The 21,711-nt window shown below is 41.7% G+C and overlaps 1 protein-coding gene across 1 annotated transcript in view; it reads left to right on the top strand.

Annotated features, from left to right (window-relative positions):
• Nucleotides 1–21,711, top strand: part of FLACC1 (flagellum associated containing coiled-coil domains 1) — a 125,407-nt gene that overhangs the window by 65,123 nt on the left and 38,573 nt on the right. Inside the window, exons 7-9 of the mRNA XM_073551492.1 lie at nucleotides 11,860–11,953; nucleotides 14,340–14,401; nucleotides 15,511–15,608. Of these exons, the coding sequence (XP_073407593.1) occupies nucleotides 11,860–11,953; nucleotides 14,340–14,401; nucleotides 15,511–15,608 (254 nt within the window). The remainder of the gene's footprint in view (nucleotides 1–11,859; nucleotides 11,954–14,339; nucleotides 14,402–15,510; nucleotides 15,609–21,711) is intronic.

Raw genomic sequence — 21,711 nt, 5'->3', positions numbered from 1 at the left:
CATCAGCAAATTTAATCAGTTTACCCTCAATTCCTTCATCTAAATCGTTGATAAAGATGTTGAACAATACAGGGCCCAGGACAGAGCCCTGTGGTACCCCACTTGAGACATTCTTCCAACTGGATGTGCAGCCATTTACGACCACTCTTTGGGTCCGATCACTAAGCCAGTTATGAATCCACCTAACAGTTGCCTTGTCCATTCCATACTTAATCATTTTTTCAATAAGGATTGTATGAGAGACTTTGTCAAATGCTTTGCTGAAGTCAAGATATACTATATCTACAGCATTTCCTTGATCCACCCAATCAGTGATACCGTCATAGAAGGAAATTAAGTTAGTCTGACATGACTTATTAGTTACAAACCCATGCTGACTCTGTTTAATCACTTCATTCTTATCCAGGTATTGACATACATGTTGTTTAATAATTTGTTCAAAGATCTTTCCTGGTATAGAAGTCAGACTCACCGGCCTATAGTTACCTGGGTCCACCTTCTTCCCCTTTTTGAAGATAGGAACAACATTTGCTCTTCTCCAGTCTTCTGGCACTTCTCCTGTTCTCCAAGAATTTTCAAAGATTATAGAGAGGGGTTCAAAAATTTCTTCTGCTATCTCCTTCAGTACTCTGGGGTGTAATTCATCTGGACCTGGAGACTTGAATTCATTTAGGCTAGCTAAGTGTTTCCTCACTATCTTTCTGTTTATAGATATCCTGGATTCTTCTATTCCCTTAATAGGACAGTGAATAACAGTTGATGTTACATTTCCTTTCTGAGAGAAAACAGATGCAAAATAGGAATTTAAAAGTTCAGCCTTCTCAACATCCTGTCTTACCATTTCATCATTTTCATCCTGTAAAAATCCTATAGCATCTTTGACTTTTCTTTTACTTTTGACATATCCCCAAAATCCTTTATTATTGCTTTTGACATCTCTTGCAAGCCTCAATTCATTTTCAGCTTTAGCTAATCTGATTTGTGCCCTGCAGGTTCTGCAGACAGCATTATATTCTTCTTTAGATATGCCTCCCTCTTTCCATTTTATAAACATTTTTTTCTTCCTTTTTAGCATGTGCTTAAGTTCTGTGTTCATCCATCCTGGTTTCCTTAACTGCTTCCTATTCTTCCCTCTTTTCGGAATTGTTAACAACTGTGCTTTGAGAATTTCATTTTTCAAGATTTCCCATCCTTCCTGGACATTTTTGACTTTAAGGATATCCAGCCATTGGATCCCTCCAATTCTCTTTCTGAATCCCTTAAAATCTGCCTTTCTGAAATCTAACCTTGACGTCTGAGTCTTCACAGGTCTTCCGCCTCTAGTTATCCAAAATTCTAAAATAGCATGGTCGCTACCTCCTAGGGTCCCAGCCACTTTTACTTCCTCAACCATTTCCTCCCTGTTTATAAGGATTAGATCCAAGGTAGCAGTTCCCCTTGTTTTCTCCCTTACCTTTTGGAAGATAAAGTTGTCAGCAAGAGAGGATAAGAATTTCCTTGACCTGTTAGTTTTGCCTGAGAGAGATTCCCAACAAATGTCTGGATAGTTGAAATCTCCCATGACAACTATGTCATATTTTTTGGAGAACTTGGCCATTTGATGCATAAAGAGTTCATCCATAGCTTCAGCTTGCACAGGCGGCCTGTAGTAAATGCCTACAATGGTGTCCTTTCCATTGTTCTGTCCTTGTATTCTTACCCAAACAGTTTCCACAGAACTCCCAGTCTCTGAAGCTTCAATCTCTGTGCAGATATACGCGTTTCTAACATACAATGCGACACCCCCTCCTCGTTTATCAAGTCTGTTTCTTGCAAATAAGTTGTATCCTTCTAGTCTTGTATTCCAATCATGTGTATTGTCCCACCAAGTTTCAGTGATTCCAATGACATCATATTTCTTTTCCTGTGTTAGTAGTTCCAATTCTCCTTGTTTGTTGCCCATGCTTTGTGCATTAGTATAGAAACATTTTAGTTTGTGATTGGTTTCTCTTTCTCCAATATTTTTATTAATTAGATTCTTTCGTCTTTGTTCTTCCTTTCCACTTCTAATAGCAGAGTTCTCAATAGCATCTGTCAGGTGTATGGCTTTTTCTGGTCTTTTGCTTCCCTTCCCATGTTGTTCTAGTTTAAAGCTCTCCTTACAAGTGTAGCAAGGCGACTTCCAAATACCTGCTTTCCAGTCTTCGTAAGGTGCACCCCATCTCTAGCAAGTAGTCCATCGTATAAGTAGTTCACTCCGTGATCCAGAAATCCAAATCGTTGCTGACGGCACCATCGACGTAGCCAGTTGTTCACCTGCAGAATCTTATTCCACCTCCTTGTTCCATGGCCATCCACTGGGAGGATGGAAGAGAAGACCACCTGCGCTCCCAGTTCTTTCACTTTCTTGCCTAAGTCTTCAAAGTCTCTGCAGATGGTTTCCAGGTCGTTTCTTGCAGTGTCATTTGTCCCCACATGTAGTAGCAGGAATGGGTAGTCATCTGTAGGTCTGAAGAGTCCTGATATCCTGTCAGACACATCTTTAAGGGAACATATACCAGGATGAGGGAAGATATACCAGGATGAGGGAACAAATACCAGGATGAGTGAGCATTTACGGGTTGAGGGAACATAAACCAGGATGGAAAAACATATACCAGGATGAGGCAACATATACCAGGATGAGGCAACATATACCAGGATGAGGGAAGATATACCAGGATGAGGGAACAAATACCAGGATGAGGGAACAAATACCAGGATGAGTGAGCATATACCGGGTTGAGGGAACATAAACCAGGATGGAAGAACTTATACCAGGATGAGGCAACATATACCAGGATGAGGCAACATATACCAGGATGAGGGAAGATATACCAGGATGAGGGAACAAATACCAGGATGAGTTAGCATATACCAGCATGGTGGAACATATACTAGTCTGAAGGAAACATATACCAGGATGAGGGAACAAATAGCAGGATGAGTGAGCATATACCAGGTTGAGGGAACATAAACCAGGATGGAAGAACATATACCAGGATGAGGCAACATATACCAGGATGAGGGAACAAATACCAGGATGAGTTAGCATATACCAGGTTGAGGAACATATACCAGCATGGAGGAACATATACTAGTATGAAGGGAACATATACTAGGATGAGGGAACATATACCAGGATGGGGAACAAATATGTCAGGAAGGGGACCATGATAGGGGGGATATATATCCGTCAAAGGCACAGCATGACATTACTACGTAATTGGGGAGGAGCAACTCGTATGTCCTTATAGGAATTAGAACCCTAAAGGGGCTCATACATCTGACCAACATGCGAGGGAGGGTGAGTAGGTCCAAATTTTGCATCGGGGCCCATCGGACTCTAGTTATGCCACTGAACTCTGCCCACACCACTGATTGAAAGCTGTCTGTGCGCATTATAGATGAGCAGAAAGCTGGCAATCAGTGATAGGGGCAGTGTTATAAAAAGCTCTTGAATATGAATATGACAGCAGGTTTATTGCTCCCTCTAGTGATATCTCAGCTAGTAAAACATTGATTTTATCAAAACTGCAGCAAGCTGCCTAGTAAGTGACACATCACAGGAATCAGGGTCTCTGTCTCTACATAATGTTGCTCTCAGATTAGGAGGCAAAAGCCTGGTGACAGATTCTCTTTAGATGCATAGCTTGATTTTAAAACTTAGTTTTGGCTTTGTGAATAAGGTCCTGGGAAAGAAAGGAAGAGGGGAAAAAAGGAGAGCGCTATCTAAGCGTAGTGGATGAGTCAATTCAGTTTGATGAGAAAAATACAGCTTGAAACTTGCTTTCTGTCCTTCCCAAAAAGCAAGTAAATTCAATCTTTTTTTGGATCTTAATAAATTCATTTGCAAATTAACTATAAACAGACATTTTCAAATTCAGAATACTAAGCAAACAATAAAAAATGAGGATTCCAAAATCGCCGAATGTGACCCATATAAACACCAAGATGTAGCTCCAACATCACAGTTTTATCCATGACATCATAAAGGTCACCATGTTGGAACCTTTTATTCTTTAGTGATGGAGGAGTTTGAGGATACCAGTAAAAATTATGATAATAATTTGAGGAGAAAAGAGAGAGAGGCACTCAAACGGTTACAAATTAACAACAAAATTGTTATAAGACAAGCAGATAAAGGAGGGGGAGTAGTACTGCAGAATGTGGATAATTATATTCAAGAGGCAAAAAATATTCTATCAGATACCAAATACTACAAAGTGATCTTCAATGATCCCTCAAAAGAATTTGAAAAGGAGTACGCTTTGCTCATCAATGAAGTATATAGAGACAAAATAATAAATAAAAAAGAGAAGCGTTTTCTCACCAACACTTGCCCTAGTCAAGCCATAAAAATACAAAAATCCTCCAGGACGTCCTATCATCTCAGGGATAGGGTCACTCACGTGTACATTGTCTCACTTCATTGATTTGTACCTGCAATGCCATGTCACCACACAGCCTTCCTATTTGAGAGATTCAACACAATTGATTCTAGAAACCAGAGATCTTATCTGGGACAATGAATATCTCTTTTTAACCCTTGATGTAGCAGCCCTGTACTCTAATATTGTGCACAAGCTGGGTCTGGATGCAGTTGATTTTTATCTTTCCAAGGAACCCTCCATTCCCTTTAAACAAAAGACCTTTTTATTGAATGGTTTAAAATTCATTCTGGAACACAATCTATTCATGTTCCAGAACACACTGTATTTACAGCAGTTCGGGACCGCAATGGGGACTCGGGCAGCCCCATGTTTTGCAAACTTGTTTATGGGGAGATTCGAGTCCCTATCGCCGATTGGATCCCATAAATACAGTAATAATATCAAATATTATCGACGTTTTATAGATGATCTGTTCCTCATCTGGTGTGGTACAGAACAGAAGGCGTCCCTCTTTGTTGAAGAACTCAACAGCAACAATTGGGGGCTCTCATTCACTGCAAATATTTCCAAGGAAAGTATCATCTTCCTCGATTTAGAACTATACCATGAAGATAATCAAATCAAAAGTCGAACTCATTTGAAACCAGTTGACACTAATGGCTATTTGGATTTTTTTAGTTCACACTACTGTAAATGGAAGACAAATATTCCATCCAGTCAATTCCGTCGTATTAGACGCAACTGTACGTCCAATACAGATTATGTACAACAATCACAGGTTTTACTTTCCAGGTTTAAAGAAAAAAGGTATCCAAACCCACTAGTACATGCAGCATATCAGCACAATCTCACTCTCACACAGGATGATTGCTTGAAAAAACATTCCTCAAAACATGATGCTATGGATAGCACAGCAAAGTGGAAATATAGCTTCATTACCACCTACAATAGAAGCCACCAATCCATCCGCTGCATTTTTGAAAAATGTTGGTACTTACTGAGGAAAGACCCAATACTCAAAGATCTTATCCCAAAAAGACCTATTATTGTCTTTAGAAGAGGTAGAACGATTAAAAATTATATAGCACCTAGTTATTTACACTCCCCCCCAAAAAAAAACAATACCAATAAATGTGCCATCTGTCCAAAAAATGAGAAAAAAAAGAATTTTTAAATGTGGAAAAAAACGTTGTGACTGTTGTAAAATTATAGATCATGGTAAGAAAAATTTAAATATAAAAAATAGTAATACTACATACAATTTTACCCAAGAATTAACCTGTGGTTCTGATTTTGTTGTGTATGTGGTGACCTGTGTGTGTGGACTTTTATATGTCGGCCGCACTACACAGTCACTACGAAATCGTATGAATGGTCATAGACATAATGTGAAAATAGGGTTTTTAAAACAAAGTTTATCTAAGCACATCAATCACTCTTATACATAACAAAAACTTTGAATGTATAAAGGTCACGCCAATAGAACAAATACCTGCAGCAATGAGAAACAGAATAGCAGCTCTTAATGCCAAAGAGTCCTATTGGATATACAGACTTGGCAGTCTGTACCCTGATGGACTGAATGAGATCTCTGATCTCGTATAGATCAATCAATAGATTCCCCCTTTGTCTTGTTTTTCCTTTTTTTTTAATTTCTTTGGAAGGGAGGCGGAAAGGAGGGGAAAGGAAGAGAAAGAGAAAAAGAGAGGGGGAAAAAAAAACCTTTTTGAAATTTTTTTTTTTTTTTAAACATTTTTTTGATGATTTTTTTTTAAATTTTTTTGTTTATTTATTTATGATCTTTAGTATCTGCAGTGTTTCTAGTTTACCGCCTGACAGCTTGCACCAAGAGAAGTGAGGTGTTTAATCAGGCATATGAACAGGTTTTTTTTGGTTTTTTTTGTGGAACATGTTCAATGACATGTCTGAGTGCCTAAAATTTACAGATATACTGTTTTAACCCTGAAGGAGGGATGATGTTTAATATGTGTGCACAACATTCTTTTATTGGGGATGAAGTTACAATATATGTATTTTAACTGCTAAAGAGTTTGATAATTAGTGATTGGTTCCTCAGTTATTATAACCACACCCAGTAGCAAGGAAAATGGGGTATAAATAGCTTACAACAAAATCATTTTTTATACACCTGATGAAGGCCTACACGGCCGAAACACGTTGTTTTTTTAATAATAAAAAATGTTTTAATTGTTTTTTTTTAAATTTTGCTTTTTACTTAGCCAATAAAATATCATCTGATTTAACATCAGAGATACTCAGTTATTTGGCTTTATAACCTTCTTGCTCCAAATTGGGTTAAAAATCCTCTGAAGGAAGCGCCCTGAAAGTTCTTTATTAGTTTTGGCTTTGAAATCTTATGCAAATGAGCCACAAGTGCTTCGAGGTGGGACTTTGCACTTGCAGCTGTCTTGGTATTTTTGGAAAGCTGTATAACTTTTCTTTTATATAAGAATAAAGCTTAGTTAAAATAATGCAGGCAAACCCCTTTGATAATGTAATTGAGTAAGTGCTATTGAACACTACAAACAACATTCATCACCTATTTAGGGTGCCATTAAGAGCAATTGTATAGATAAATGTAAAAAGAGAGTCAGCTTACCGGTATGCTTGAATTCCCCAAGCCAGCTAACACCCAGCACGGATAATGGTGAGTCGCCACTGAACTTATGAGAACAAAAGAAAAAATATCCAGCTCAAGGCGAAGCAGCTAAAATATAGCAATATTTTATTGGACAATTACAAAAATAGAGGAAAAATTCCTTTTAAAAATCTTGATACAGCAGACACCTATGCACCCCAGAGGAGAAGATCGACGCGTTTCAACTTCAGAAAGTCTTATTCATGATCTAAAGGTACTGTCACACTTAGCGATGCCCCAGCGATCCCGACCAGCGATATGACGCGGTCAGGATCGCTGGTGCATCGCTAAGTGGTCGCTAGTGAGCTGCCACACAGGCAGGTCTCACCAGCGACATTGCAGGGGTCGGGGGTCGCTACTTGCCTGTCAGACGAGGCGATCCTGACGTCCTCCCGGCCGGCTCCACACGTCGCTCGTCGCCACAGCAGGAAGCTGACGACGAGAAACGGTCCAGGACGTTCTCGCGCGATCAGCGATAACCAGCGGGGAGCCGGTCGTAGGTAAGTATCACACACAGCGATATCGCTAGCAATATCGCTATAACATCACAAAAAACAATGACGTTATAGCGATATTGCTAGCAATATCGTTAGTGTGACAGGCCCTTTACTCAGAATACAACCCACATCCCTTTATACCCCACACTAGGTGCTAATTGGATAGACAATAAAAGATGCAAATATCAAGTGTTTAAGTTACCTGAAAACACATAAAATTCATAAAAATATATACAATAAAGCTCTCAACAAGTGATACTTATTATAAATGACAGCTATATATGATTTCATAGTAAATAAAGGCATATAATATATTGCAAATGGTTAATAATGCTTAATGAGGTCTAATCTTGCATTCAGATCATGTGGTATCCTAGTTTCCAAAACAAACATCCAATAAGGCTCTTGAGTCACAAGTTTCTGATGCATATTACCACCTCTACGGGGTTTATATATTATTTCAATACCACAAAATTTAAAGCTTGACAAATTACCTTTATGCACATTACAAAATGGCGAGAAACCGCAGAATGAGAAATTGCTTCATGATTAACCGCGTCCGCTAAATGCCGCCTTATCCTAACTTTTAATGGACCTGTAGTACATCCAACGTATTGTATTCCACATTCTATACACCCCACCAAAAATACCACATACTCTGTATTACAATTCATATAATCATGAATAGAAAATTCCTTCTTATTATGGCAAGAAAAATGTATCGGTCTTATTAACGTAATGGCATGTCTGGCATCTATTAGCTCCACACTTAAAAAAAAATCCCGTGGCGTTGAGCCAAGTAGCTCTATTAACTCTCCGTGGGGAACTTGAGTATAGGCTGGGAGACGGGATCGATCCCAATGTCGGAGCTCTCCTAGCTATAAAATTCACATTATTAGATGATATAATTTTATTTGATTTATCATCTTGTTTAAGCATAGGCAAATACTCCTTAAAAATTTTCATAATTTCTCCATATTGGGAGCTGTAAGTAGTGCTAAATGTGACACTTTTATCATACGTATTTCTTTGTGCAATTTTTCTTTTTGTTACCAATAAATTTTATCTGTCCATACTGGACACTTTTGCTTTTGCCTGTTCCAAATTCCAGCTAGGATATATAAGAAAAAATATCCAGCTCAAGGCGAAGCGGCTAAAATATTTTACTGGAAAATTACAAAAAATAGAGGAAAAATTCCTTTTAAAAATCTTGATACAGCAGATACGGTACTTATGCACACCAGAGAAGATCGACGCGTTTCAACTTCAGAAAGTCTTATTCATGATCTAATATGGAACTTATCAAGCTACATTATATCAGAAGATCAAGTGTCAGTTTTGAGCAAGTAATTAGGTTTTTCTCCAACAGTGGATTTTGATTTATTTAAAACAATACTTGATGTGAATAAGTTTGCACGTAATTTAACGGTTAAATATCATTTTTTTTTCAGCTGATGAGATGAATTATATTGGTGATGTTCAAAAGTATATCATTTGGAAAGATAACATTCGATTATTTAGAGAGCAAAAAGCACTTTTAGATCTAAGAATATTAGAAACGGAGTCATGCTTGGGTCCAAAGTCATTAAATAATTCTTTTAATATCACCAATCCTGGGTTTTACCCATTGAAATCTAGACCGGTAATATTAGATCACTTCCAGGATCTTGTTGAGAAAGATCTAGTTAATTTACATAAGAGTGTAATGGATTCTAATAACTATTTTTATAATTTGATGAAAAAGGAGAAAAAAGCAAGGAGAGATCTTAAAAATAATGATGATCTAATTATTAGACAATCAGATAAAGGGGGCATTATTGTCTTGCTAGACTCAGGTTTATATAGAAAGCTGAATCTGATGGACAATATATGACTTTATTTACTATGAAATCACATATATCTGTCATTTGTAATAAGTGTCACTTGTTGAGAGCTTTATTGTATATCTTTTTATGAATTTTGTGTTTTCGGGTAGCTTAGGCTAGTTTCACACTTGCTTTTTTTTGCAGCGCGTTTTTCCCGCAAAAAAACGCATTGAAAAAACGCATACAAAAGCATACAACTGCTGCGTTTTTTTCAAGCATTTTTATGAGCATGCATGAAAAAAACGCAGCGTTTTTATGCGTTTGTATGCGTTTTTAGTGCGTTTTTACCGCGTTTGCGTTTTTTTCCAACATTAGGTGGCCCCTCACACTAACCCAAACCATGACTTTACTAACCCTAACCCTGACCCTAACCCTAACCCTAACCCTAACCCTGACCCTAACCCTTAACCAAACCATACTTAACCCTAACCCAAACCCTAAACCCTAACTAACCCTAACCCTAACCCTAACCCTGACCCTAACCCTGACCCTAACCCTTAACCAAACCATACTTAACCCTAACCCTGACCCTAACCCTAACCCTGACCCTAACCCTTAACCAAACCATACTTAACCCTAACTAACCTTAACCCTAACCCTGACCCTAACCCTTAACCAAACCATACTTAACCCTAACCCTAACCCTAACCCTGACCCTAACCCTTAACCAAACCATACTTAACCCTAACTAACCCTAACCCTAACCCTAACCCTGACCCTGACCCTTAACCAAACCATACTTAACCCTAACCCTGACCCTAACCCCAACCCTAACCCTGACCCTGACCCTAACCCTAACCCTAAACCCCCTTAACTAACCCTAACTCTAACCCAAACCCCTAAATTCCATGGTTAACAAAAAAAAACGCATGTGCAAAAAAACGCATACATGAGCATGCCAGTGCGCATGTATGCGCATCCATAGGCTATAATGGCCATTTTTAGCGCAAAACGTGCGCATATGTGCGCATGCGCTTTTTTGCAGGGCCAAAAAATGCAACATGCTGCGTCTGGAAAATACAAACGCACACCCCAAAAAAACGCAGCGCATGAAAATCGCATACATACGCTTACCAGCGCGCAGGTATGCGCACCCATGTTAAATATAGGGGAAAAACGCATGCGCACGTATGCGTTTTTTTCAGCGCAAAAAAACGCAAATGTGAAACCAGCCTTAAACACTTGATATTTTCATCTTTTATTGTCTATCCAATTAGCACCTTGTGTGGGTATAAAGGGATGTGGGTTGTATTTTGAGTTAGGTCATGAATAAAGGCCCCATCACACATGACGATTTACCAGCGATCCCGACAACGATATCAACGTGTCAAGATCGCTGGTAAGTCGCTATGTGATCGCTGGTGAGCTGTCAAACAGACAGCTTCACCAGCGATTAGCACAGCGATGCCAAGCACGCGGCATCGCTGTGTTCTGTTAGTTACCAGCGCGCTGATGCAGGCAGCTGGTAACTAACGTACACATCGGGTACTTGGATACCCGATGTGTACGTTGGTTACCAGGTATCTGCATCAGCGTGCTTGGTAACTAACTGAACGATCCTCCCACAATCCTCTGCGCCTGCAGGGGGCGTAACCAGAAGATCCCAGGGAAATTCAGAGGCCCGTTTGCGCCGCTGCGCCTGGTACCATGGTAACTACCAGCACATCCGGGGCCCCCAGGGGCCAGCCGCGCGGCCCGGTGCAGGCGTCCATTCCCGGGGGTGGGGGTGTATAGCACAGGCTGGTGCTATACACCCGAGGGAGCAGAAGTCACAGCCTGCCCGCCAGGCCTGCATCAGCGCACTTGGTAACTAATGTACACATTGGGTATCCAAGGGGCGCCCGTCCCTTGGATACCTGATTTGTACATTAGTTACCAGCTGATCGCTGGGCTCCCGCCGGTCACACGCAGCGATGCGTGCTGGCCAGCGGGAGCCCAGCGACCAAAGAAATGTCCTGGGCTTTCCTGCAGCAATCAGCGATACCGGCAGGGGGGCTGATCGCTGTCACACACAGCGATCTCGCCGGGGAGATCGCTATTGTGTCACAAAACTTGTGACTCAGCAGCAATCTCGCTAGCGAGATCGCTATGTGTAACTGGGCCTTTAGACTTTCTGAAGTTGAAACGCGTCGATCTTCTCCTCTGGTGTGCATAGGTGTCTGCTGTATCAAGATTTTTAAAAGGAATTTCTCCTCTATTTTTGTAATTGTCCAATAAAATACTGTTATATTTTAGCTGCTTTGCCTTGAGCTGGATATTTTTTCTTTTGTTGCCATTAAGAGCAAGCCCTGTTCGCTTATGGCACCTGTGGCCAAGTGTGCTATATAGCTCTGCTAAATAGCCAAAAAACTGCTGACTGTGAAGGATCAAAGTAGTCTGTCTGAGTTAAAAGCTTCAGATCTCATTTTTGATCCTTGCGCTTGCAGAGGAAATATTCTGGAAGATTTGCAGGAACAAATTGCTAAACTAACTGCCCTGCTGGAGCAAGAGATATCAGAACATGAGCGAACCCATAAAAAGGTAAGCACATGTTTTATTCTGAGTTTATGGTAACTATATGGGTTATATACAGTATGTACAGTCTACTGAAAAAGGTAAGCATATTAGAAGTCACTAAGCACGCTATACACTGAAAATAAGAAGTCTATGTATCTATCATACATTACATATTAGTGACATTAAGATGTCGCCACACGCAGTCTCACAGGCCCCACAGCCTCCCACACAGTATGATGGCCCCTACAGAGTATGAGGCCCCACAGCCAACTTCAGGTTTATAACTACTCATCTCACGCCATTCCCAAATGCTCCAGTCTGTACTACATGTGGATTTAAGTTCCATAGTGAGGGCACAATTTAGGGACTTTATCATGCCTACTGCTCTTAGATTCAGACACACAGACAGAATGGTGGCACTGGGAGCCAACATTACGACTGCCTGTGAATGGACAAATTTTGTGATGATGTGGTAGATTGAGCAGAATTGTGTAGAGCTCTTCTTTTTCCTCAGGATATGGCAGTCTGTGTCCCCCCTCCTCCTGCAATAGTAATCACATCCCTTCAAACATTTATTGCACTTACACAGTGTTCTGCACAAATCAGTTCAATAGTTAACCTCAGTCCTCAGGGGTGGGACTTGTTTGAATATGTAGATCTGGGAAGACGTGCACTGATTAGTGGGAGCAGCAACTTCTGCTAACTGCAGCTCCAAGAGGGAGGTGCCATTATGCCTCTCTCCTGATGTCCAGTCTTCTCCTCTCCCACCAGAAAGACAGTAGATTTACTAGTAATTTCAGCAGGGGAGGGGAGTTGGTTAAATTAAAATTTTCCATTTTACTACTGCATGTTTTTGCTGACTTCTACAAGGTACCACTCTATACACTGGACCTCCAGTGCCTAGTGGTTATTTCAGTCCTGGTGGACCTGACAAGTGCAGTGGGCCCTCAAATTAAGCAGCGATAATATACTTCCTCCATGTTGTTCTGGTGCATCTTTCCTCCCACAGACATCAATTGCTCATATGTAACTTAAAGCAAAGGCATGAGGCTGTTTGCTGCCACATCCTATGTACCCTCCTGCACTGGATTTCTTCCTTAGTTGTGTCTAGAGACCCCCAGCTTTTACTCCAGTGCTCCGTGGGGCAGCTGTACCTATTTCAGTACTATACTACACAGGCTTTAGTGCTGAAAACCTCAGACATTGGACTCCCAATACTTCGCTGTTGATTGCAAAATGTTACGCTGGCTCTGGCAGCATTTTTTGACCAACACAGGGAAATTCCTCCATGTTTTCTTACCTGTAACATACAATATATAAGATGTAGTGATATGGAATTTATTAGTTTATTGCTGCAATTAAATTCCATTTTATATGTATGTTATGCCAAACCTTGAGATCTTCTCATGCTCCTTATTTGTGAGATGTGTTTGTGACCTGAATTTGACATTTACAGCCCAATAAAGATCAGGTGGGCCTCATTTAACGATCGCTCTGCTCTAAGGTTCTTTTGTCAGCTTTTTCATAATATTTAATTACCCGATCAGATACTCTGTGAAATAGTTATAGATAACAATACTATGCATTGATTGTGTGTGAAGAAGCAAATTATTATAATGAGGTGAAAAGGATCTTAAGCCCCCGCAGTAACAGCAATATAAAATTATCTCTGCGATGTTGGAGAGGTCCGGCCATACTGACCGCTGTAAAAACAGAGATTTTTTTTCAACAATGCACTAAGATAGTAATATTCAGCACCCGCTGCTCTGTTTCCCACCCATCTCCTTATTTCTTTACTGCTGCCCCAACTTCATGCAATCATATTAGATCAAACACTTGAGGGCCAGATCTGACGATGATGCCACATACCGGACTGACTTTTGATCTTCGCTATCATATTGGTTTTCACACTTAATCCCGAAGTGAAAAGGGGACACAAATGGATTGGAGAAGTCTACCTCTGCATCTAGGCGACATATGCACTCCCTATTGCCCTTCACTTTCTCCTTCCCTTTCCCCGTGTTCTGTGTTTATTTTTTATACAGCTCTTAAATACTTGAACGTTTTCAATAAAAATTATTAAACCATTAATTTTTGGAGGGCATTGGTGTAAGAGGGGCTCCAATAAGTTAGGATGAAAATTGTTCCCCTTCCATGCCTTCTTTTATGACCTACTAACTCTAGAGAGGAGAGTCCTACGGCAAGTGGACTAATGACATCCAGGGCTTGGCCAGTCTGCACCTTTACCCTATAGCAGCTGTATACTCAGTCTCTAGTGCATGTCCACTCCCAAAGGGAGACCTGACTTCTAATTCATATGAACCCACTTTGTTTAAAAAAAAATCTTAGTATTAGAATTGTATCTTGTAACCCACCCTCCTTTAATTGTAGTTTTGTATTTTTTTGTTAGATGGGCCTGGAATTGAAGAAAAAGGTTATGGAGCTAACAACTGAAAAAGAGGAAGAGATCAGGTAGGCCTCTGTCTGCTATGTAAAGGCCCCGTCTCACTAAGCGATCTCGGTAGCGAGATCGCTGCTGAGTCACAACTTTTGTGACGTAACAGCGATCTCACCAGCGAGATCGCTGTGTGTGACAGCGATCAGCGAGCGGCCCCCCTGCCGGTATCGCTGATCGCTGGAAGAAACCTCTGGACATTTCTTTGGTCGCTGGTGTCCCGCTGGCCAGCACGCATCGCTGTGTGTGACAGGCGGGAGACCAGCGATCAGCTGTAAAAAATAATAAAGTGGTCTCTGATTAGTGCAGCTTTATTATTCAGTCATTAATATGATAACTACATATGTTGCAAGAATTGTTTTATGGTAAATGGTTGATAAAGGGGTGGTCCACTAATTGGCTTTTAATTATCTATCCTTAGGGCCGTATGCATCGGAATGCAGCGCACGGACTGGCCAGCGGCTCTTCCGACCCGAGCATGACAGATGCATAGAAATACTTAAAGTTCGGGTCAGAAGAGCTGCTGACCAGTCCGTTCACTGCATTTCGATCTTGCTCCAATTTATGCAGCTGTCTGATTGTGCCCTTAGGATAGGATAATCGATATGAGCCTGGTGGGGATCCGACACTTGGAACACCACCAATAAGCTGTTATCGTCTTTGGCTGTGGCTGTATATAAAGGGAGTAAATCTAGAAACAAAATAATTAAGTGTCCACAAAAATGTTAATTGAAGAATGATATAACACAACCGTTCCGGTGGGTCTGTACTCAAGTAGGGTCCTATCCTTATATTCATAACATAAAAACATAAAACTTGGCACTTGAAAATGAGCGCTCTCTTCATGCTGCAGTGGATAACGTACTATTCCCTAGGCGCTGACAAATCAGTATTCCTAAGCAATGCCATACTGAAGAAGGTCGACTTTATGGACCGAAACATCTTTTGCTGTTGCTGCCATCATTAAAAAAAATAATCTTTTTAATCCTATACGAGCACCAAGTTTTATGTTTACACAAATATATTAATGACTGGCAGTCTCAAGCAATATTGCTGATAACCTCAACTGAAATTTATGTTGCATATGTGTATATGTGTGTTACAATTAATTGTGTTGTATATGTAGGACCCTGAAGGAGAAACACGCTGCTGAGCTGCTTAGCCTTCAACAGGAGGACCGTGCACAACTGGCGCAGGAGAGAGAAGAAGCTGAAAGCAAATATGGTAATTGGACAGAATCTTCTAAAATATAGCACAATTATTAGTTTGTGTAAGCTTTGCATAAAGATGGCAGATAGGAAGTCTTTACAATTTGCATTAACGTAAGTTTATATGAAAATGAGTTTGTAGGAAAATATAATTTTCTTTGTTAACAGGAATCTGTCACCAGGTTTTCCCAATACAAACTATGGCCACCATCTTCACTGCATCTTTTACAGTAGTCTAGTAATCTGCATATACCATAAGCCTCTAACCATAGCCCAAAAATCACCTTTTATAATCCCTTCATATGATGCAGTCCTGTCCAATGAGCGTCTCTGGTCTTTCTCGGCGCCTCCTCTATCCTTGCAATTGCCGTCCTCCTGTCCTGTTCATGTAGATGACGCGTCCTACATCATCCACACAACACCCATAATCTCGCCCCTGCCCAGGTGTACTTCGCTCTGCCCCACACATTACAGTACATTACTCTGTTCTCAGATTGGCTAAGTACGCCTATGCCGTAGTGAGATTAGAAGAGCTGTGTGGATGACGTAGGACACATCATCCACATGAATCAGCGCAGAAGGATTTCAGGGATAGAGGAGTTGCTGAGCACAACCGGTGACACCCATAAGACTCGCCTGCGCCGTATGAGAGTATTATAAAAGATATTTTTGGGACTTTGCAGGTTTCAAGACTGTAAAATAGTTGATAAAGGTGGTTGCTGTAGTTTATAGTTGGAAAACCTGCTGACAGGATCCTTTTAAGTAAGATGTCTTTTTTGCTAGAAGGGTCCCCCGAAAATGAGCTGAATATTGTGTCCCACAGTTTGAAACCCCAATAATTAAATGTATCTGATGTGCAAAGTACTATTCAAATTTGGGCAGCACGGTGGCTCAGTGGTTAGCAGATGTTGTCCACCAAGGACAACATCTGCAAGGAGTTTGTATGTTCTCCCCGTGTTTGCGTGGGTTTCCTCCGGGCACTCCGGTTTCCTCCCACACTCCAAAGACATACTGATAGGGAATTTAGATTGTGAGCCCCATCAGGGACAGTGATGAAAATATGAGCAAACTGTAAAGCGCTGCGGAATATGTTAGCACTATATAAAAATAAAGATTATTATTATTAAATTACACTTAAACATTTCACATGGTCCTTTGAAACCAATGGACTGATCATGTAATGGACGAAACACGGCATATCCTCCATAACATCAGATATTTTTTGTAGTTGATTTCTATTCTAACTACAGTAGCGCATGAAGGTGGTAAAGGAGGGAGACGGTATTGAGATCCTTTGGATTTATCATATATCAACATATGGCAAGTGTAATAGATGTATGGCGGCATGTTACCAGATTTAACAATACAAACTGCATGCATTGTAAAATATATCTTAGTCCAGGTGAGGCTGCAATTCTATGTCAGAATGGCTGAACAATCCTTTTGAAAGTTTCAGTGACATGCTTACTTGCATTTGTATTTTAAGAGGACCTTTCACCAGTTTTAACATGTTAAACTGGCAATATTAGGAAGTAATGGCTGCAGAGCTGAATAAAACATAGTTTTTATTTTTAAATTGATCATCTCTGTTGCTGAGATATTATGTTGTAAAATGTGTTATAATTTATAATAAGCCCAACTGGGAGTTACCAGACATTGTTTTCTGGGGGCGTGAACTTCTTCCCCTGCATAAGATTGACCAATCATTATCAGGCAGCAACATAGAGGGGAAAAAGTAACAAGCCCCTACATAAGCTTAGATAAGGTTTCTCAGTGTGACATTTGAAATGACAGCCTGTTCTCCTCACTTGTCTCACTGCAGAGCTCTGTATGACTACAAGGTGCCACAGCAGAGCAAAGCTGTGTGTGATAACTACAACTTCAGCTTTCATCTAACAGCAGTCTATGTGGGGGAGGGACTGACAGTACTGTGAGAGGAGAGCTGTAAAAGAGCTTGTAATGAGACCAAGCTCACTTCTGCTGTAGTGCCCCTCCCCTACTCTGACTGACATGATATGAAAGCTTATAGATGTTAATCTCTGCTGTACTTCCGGCACTTGGTAATCACACACAGATCTGCAAAAAGATCATTGAAGGGAGCAGACTTTCTGTTATTATATGTCTCATACTGAGAAAGCTGCTCTTAGGCTAGTTTCACATTTTCTCCTCTTTGCGCAGCATTTCGTGCACACTTGAAACGCATTAAAAAATCGCTTGCGAGCGCATGTAAAAGCAGTGATTTTTTTTTTACGCATCAGGGTGCGCATGACGACAAAAACTGCAGCATTTTTATACGTTGTCATGCTTTTTTGTATGCGTTCTCTAGGTGTCCCATTTCACAGGAGAAAAATCCTTGAAACAGACTCCACCAATGGGACACCAGTGGGCGTGTGTCATGGGAATGCTTTATATAGACCCTGTTACAGCGGAATTCTTCAGATTTGGTTGCTTTTTCCTTTGCGAACATGGATCTGCGTTGGAAGACTTTTCACTTTGACTTGGATTTGGACATCCCGCTGGCTCAGTCTTTTGCATTTGCTTGCCAGCAATGAAGGGAAAGAGAGAGACAGCGAAGACAGGCAGCGGGGGCGTTTGTGGATACATCCGATTATTGAACTCCGGGAGAGCTGTGGAGCGTACCACACCCTCTACAGCGAGCTGCAGGGAAACCCGGAGAAATTTAGTGACTATACCCGGATGTCCCAAGCAAGCTTCAGGGATTTGCTTGCTCGTGTTCAAGGAGCCATCCGGAGACAGGACTCACAGTTCCGTCATGCGATTGCTCCTGAGAAAAGGCTCCTGGTCACATTACGGTACGTAATATTTAAAAACCAATGACTGCATAATTGTTTTTGGTCTGCCATGTACTATTCCAAAGCCAGCAGAATTATTGGTCTGCCATGTACTAATATTTTTACATTTCAGTGTTTTACAAAACTCTAGACATAAATATTAATTTTTATTCTTTCTCTGTTTGGCAGATTCCTGGCTACTGGAGAGGCCCTATCTTCACTCAACTTCCATTACTGGCTTGGAATCTCCACCTTGTGAAGAATAGTTGCCGACACCTGCCGGGCTTTGTGGGACGTTCTCTGTCCAGAATTTATGCCCCTGCCCACCGCGGAAAAGTGGATGCAAATCGCTGAAAGATTCTGGACAGTCTGCAATTTCCCCAACTGTTTGGGAGCGGTGGATGGGAAACACATCCGGATAATAAAACCCAAAAGAACAGGTTATGATGAGTACTATAACTATAAAAAGTACTTTTCTACAGTACTCATGGCCATTGCGGATGCAGACTGTTTGTTGTGGTGGACATTGGGGCATTTGGCCGGGGTAATGAATCACAGGCTTTTAAGAACTCTGACATGGACCATAGGTTGTATGGCAACCATTTTAATTTCCTCACGCCATGGCCTCTTCCCCACATTGAAGGTCCGCCACAGCTATTTGTAATAGTTGAGGATGAGGCATTCCAAATGTGCCAAAACCTTCTGAAACCCTACTCCAGTCATGACTTGGACCACACCCAAAAAATCTTTAATTACAGACTGACCAGGGCCCGAAGATCTGTAGAGTGTGCTTTTGGTATTCTTGTCTCCAGATGGCACATTCTTGGCACAGTCATTGATCTAAAGCTGGAAAAAGTGGCTGAGGTGGTGAAGGCGTGTGTGGGTCTTCATAATTTTGTGATGGCTAAAGAGCACCCTAACTTTGAACTCGAAGAACCAGCTGCAAACCCATTGCCTGAATTCACTCATTACCCTCTCCGGTCATCCGTTGAAGTTGGCCAAATGAGGGACCGATTTGTGGCCTACTTTATCTCTGATATAGGAAGTGTGGAATTGCAAGATCAAATGGTGTGAAATTGTTTTCTTGTGTGTATGTTAATAAAAAAACGATTTTGATACCTGTACCGAGTACACTCTGTTTTTATACACTCCAATACAATAATCACCTGCCCAGGTGTACCAGTAAATTTATGATGCTGTGTTTTGTTCATCATGAATGTACTAGTACTCATGGCCATGTGACTACATACACACAAGTTGTATGACCTTTATCATCTCTATAGTTTGTGTTCAATGTGCAGCGACGGTGGAGATAATACAACTAATATTGGTTATCACATGGCCTGATGTTACAAATATTGATTTTGGGATGCAATTTTATCCTTCACTTTATAAATATTAGTTGTAGGATCTCCACTGTGGCTTTAGTATGAACGCAGACTGGAGAGATGATAAAGTTTATACAACTTCTACAATCCCCAGGCCGGGTGTCATGGTGGCGTTATCACACCTGGGCAGGTGAATACACATATGAGTTAAACTACAGCATCGCGACAATCTGCATGCAATAGATAATGCAGACTGAAGTGACGCTGCAGGTTAACTCATGTGTATTCACCTGGCCAGGTGTGATAAATAGTTATAATACGAGGCCAGGGTATTGTACATATGACGTGTATTTTCTCCATCATCTCTTCAGTCTATTCGCCACAGACTGAATAGATGATGTGGTCAATTACAAGGTATATCTAGAATCCCCTGGCCTTGTGTCACAGAGTGAAATGATGATGGTCAAAACACACCATCATCAATTCATTCTTTGATACATGGCAAGGTAACAATAGATATGCCTTGCACTCAACACCATCCTCTATTCAGTCTGCACAATATTAGCAGCCTGAAGAGAGTGGTGGTGAAAATACAAGTCATATTGTGGTGTTTTTGACTACACATATCTCCATGAATGACACAAGAAACATGTCAGGTAATGGAGCTATGTGGTGGCAAAAACACAAAGTGTACGGCGCAGTGTGTATGGCGCAGTGTGTGTAGCCGGCAAAAGACACATTAATCAAACATTATTATGGTAAACCATAACTGAACATTTATTTTAAAAACAAAAAAAACAGAAGGGGTTCTAGGGGAAGGGGCAACAAAAGTAGTGGGAGAAGGGAGCTCAAGGATGGAACTGGAGGCAGGTTGAGACACAGTGGGAGGTGATGGGGGAGGGAAGGTAAGAGTCCTTCTCTTTTTGTGTCTCCTGTTGCCTTGAGGGTCCTGCCTGGAGCGCCTGCTACTTGTGGACCTCCTTGTGCTGGGTGACCGCCTGGAACTGGTGGACCTGGGCCTGGTATCGGCAAATATTGAATGCGGGTCACCCCTCTGCTGCTGATGCTCGGTGGGGGTGGTGGCAGTGCTGGTCCAGGCAGGAGGAGTGGAGGTGGTGGTGCTCAAAGCAGGAGTATCGGTGGCGGTGGTGGTGCTCATAGCAGGAGGAGCGGTGGCGGTGCTCCTATCAGAAGGAGCGGTGGTGGTTCTCCTAGGAGGATGAGCGGTGGTGGTTCTCCTAGGAGGATGAGCGGTGGCGGTGCTCCTAGCAGGAGGAGCGGTGGCGATGCTCCTAGCAGGAGGAGCGGTGGCGGTGCTCCTAGCAGCAGGAGTTGTTTTGGTGGAGGTGCTCCAAGCAGGAGGAGTGTTTTCTGCGGCGGTGTGCCAAGCTGGAAGAGTGGTGGCGGTGGTGGTTCTCCAAGCAGGCGCGCGGTGGTGGTCCAGGCAGGAGCAGCGCTTGCCATGGTGGTGGCGGTGGAGTATCCTGTAGCACTCGGACTTGTGGTGGTGTAGTGGTGTCCGGCTTGGCTTGGATTGCAGGTGGCCTTGCCAGTGGTATGCAGCAGAAGTCTGTAGTGACGTGAAGCGAGTCAGTGGTGGCACAGGTGGAAATGCCACCACTGACTGCTGCCCGTACTGACTCTGCTGCATAGCCTGCAAGAAAGCATTGTTGCAAGCCTGCATCACAGTCAGCTGGAGATCTGGACTAAGGTGTTCCGCCATGGCCCATTCAATTTTGCTGAAAAAATGGTGTGCTGGTCTGTTGAGGTCGGCTTCCAGACGGTCAAGGCGACTGTCGACAGACTGGAAGCGGTGGTCCATGTGGTTAAAACCGTGTTCCATGAGGGTAAAACCGCTTTCCAGTCTGTCTGCCAGCGCCTTGAGGCCATTCTGAAAGGCCGAGCTCAAGTGAAGGAACTCGGGCATCACATTCCTGTCCGAGGCCCTCTGCCGCTGGCGGGAAGTGCCTGCAAAACCAGTGGCAGAGACCTATGAAAG

Source organism: Dendrobates tinctorius, unplaced genomic scaffold (assembly GCF_039654945.1).
Source record: "Dendrobates tinctorius isolate UK_male_01 unplaced genomic scaffold, ASM3965494v1 ptg000177l, whole genome shotgun sequence".
In the NCBI taxonomy this organism is placed as follows: domain Eukaryota; kingdom Metazoa; phylum Chordata; class Amphibia; order Anura; family Dendrobatidae; genus Dendrobates; species Dendrobates tinctorius.
This window is presented reverse-complemented; position numbering and strand designations above follow the sequence as displayed.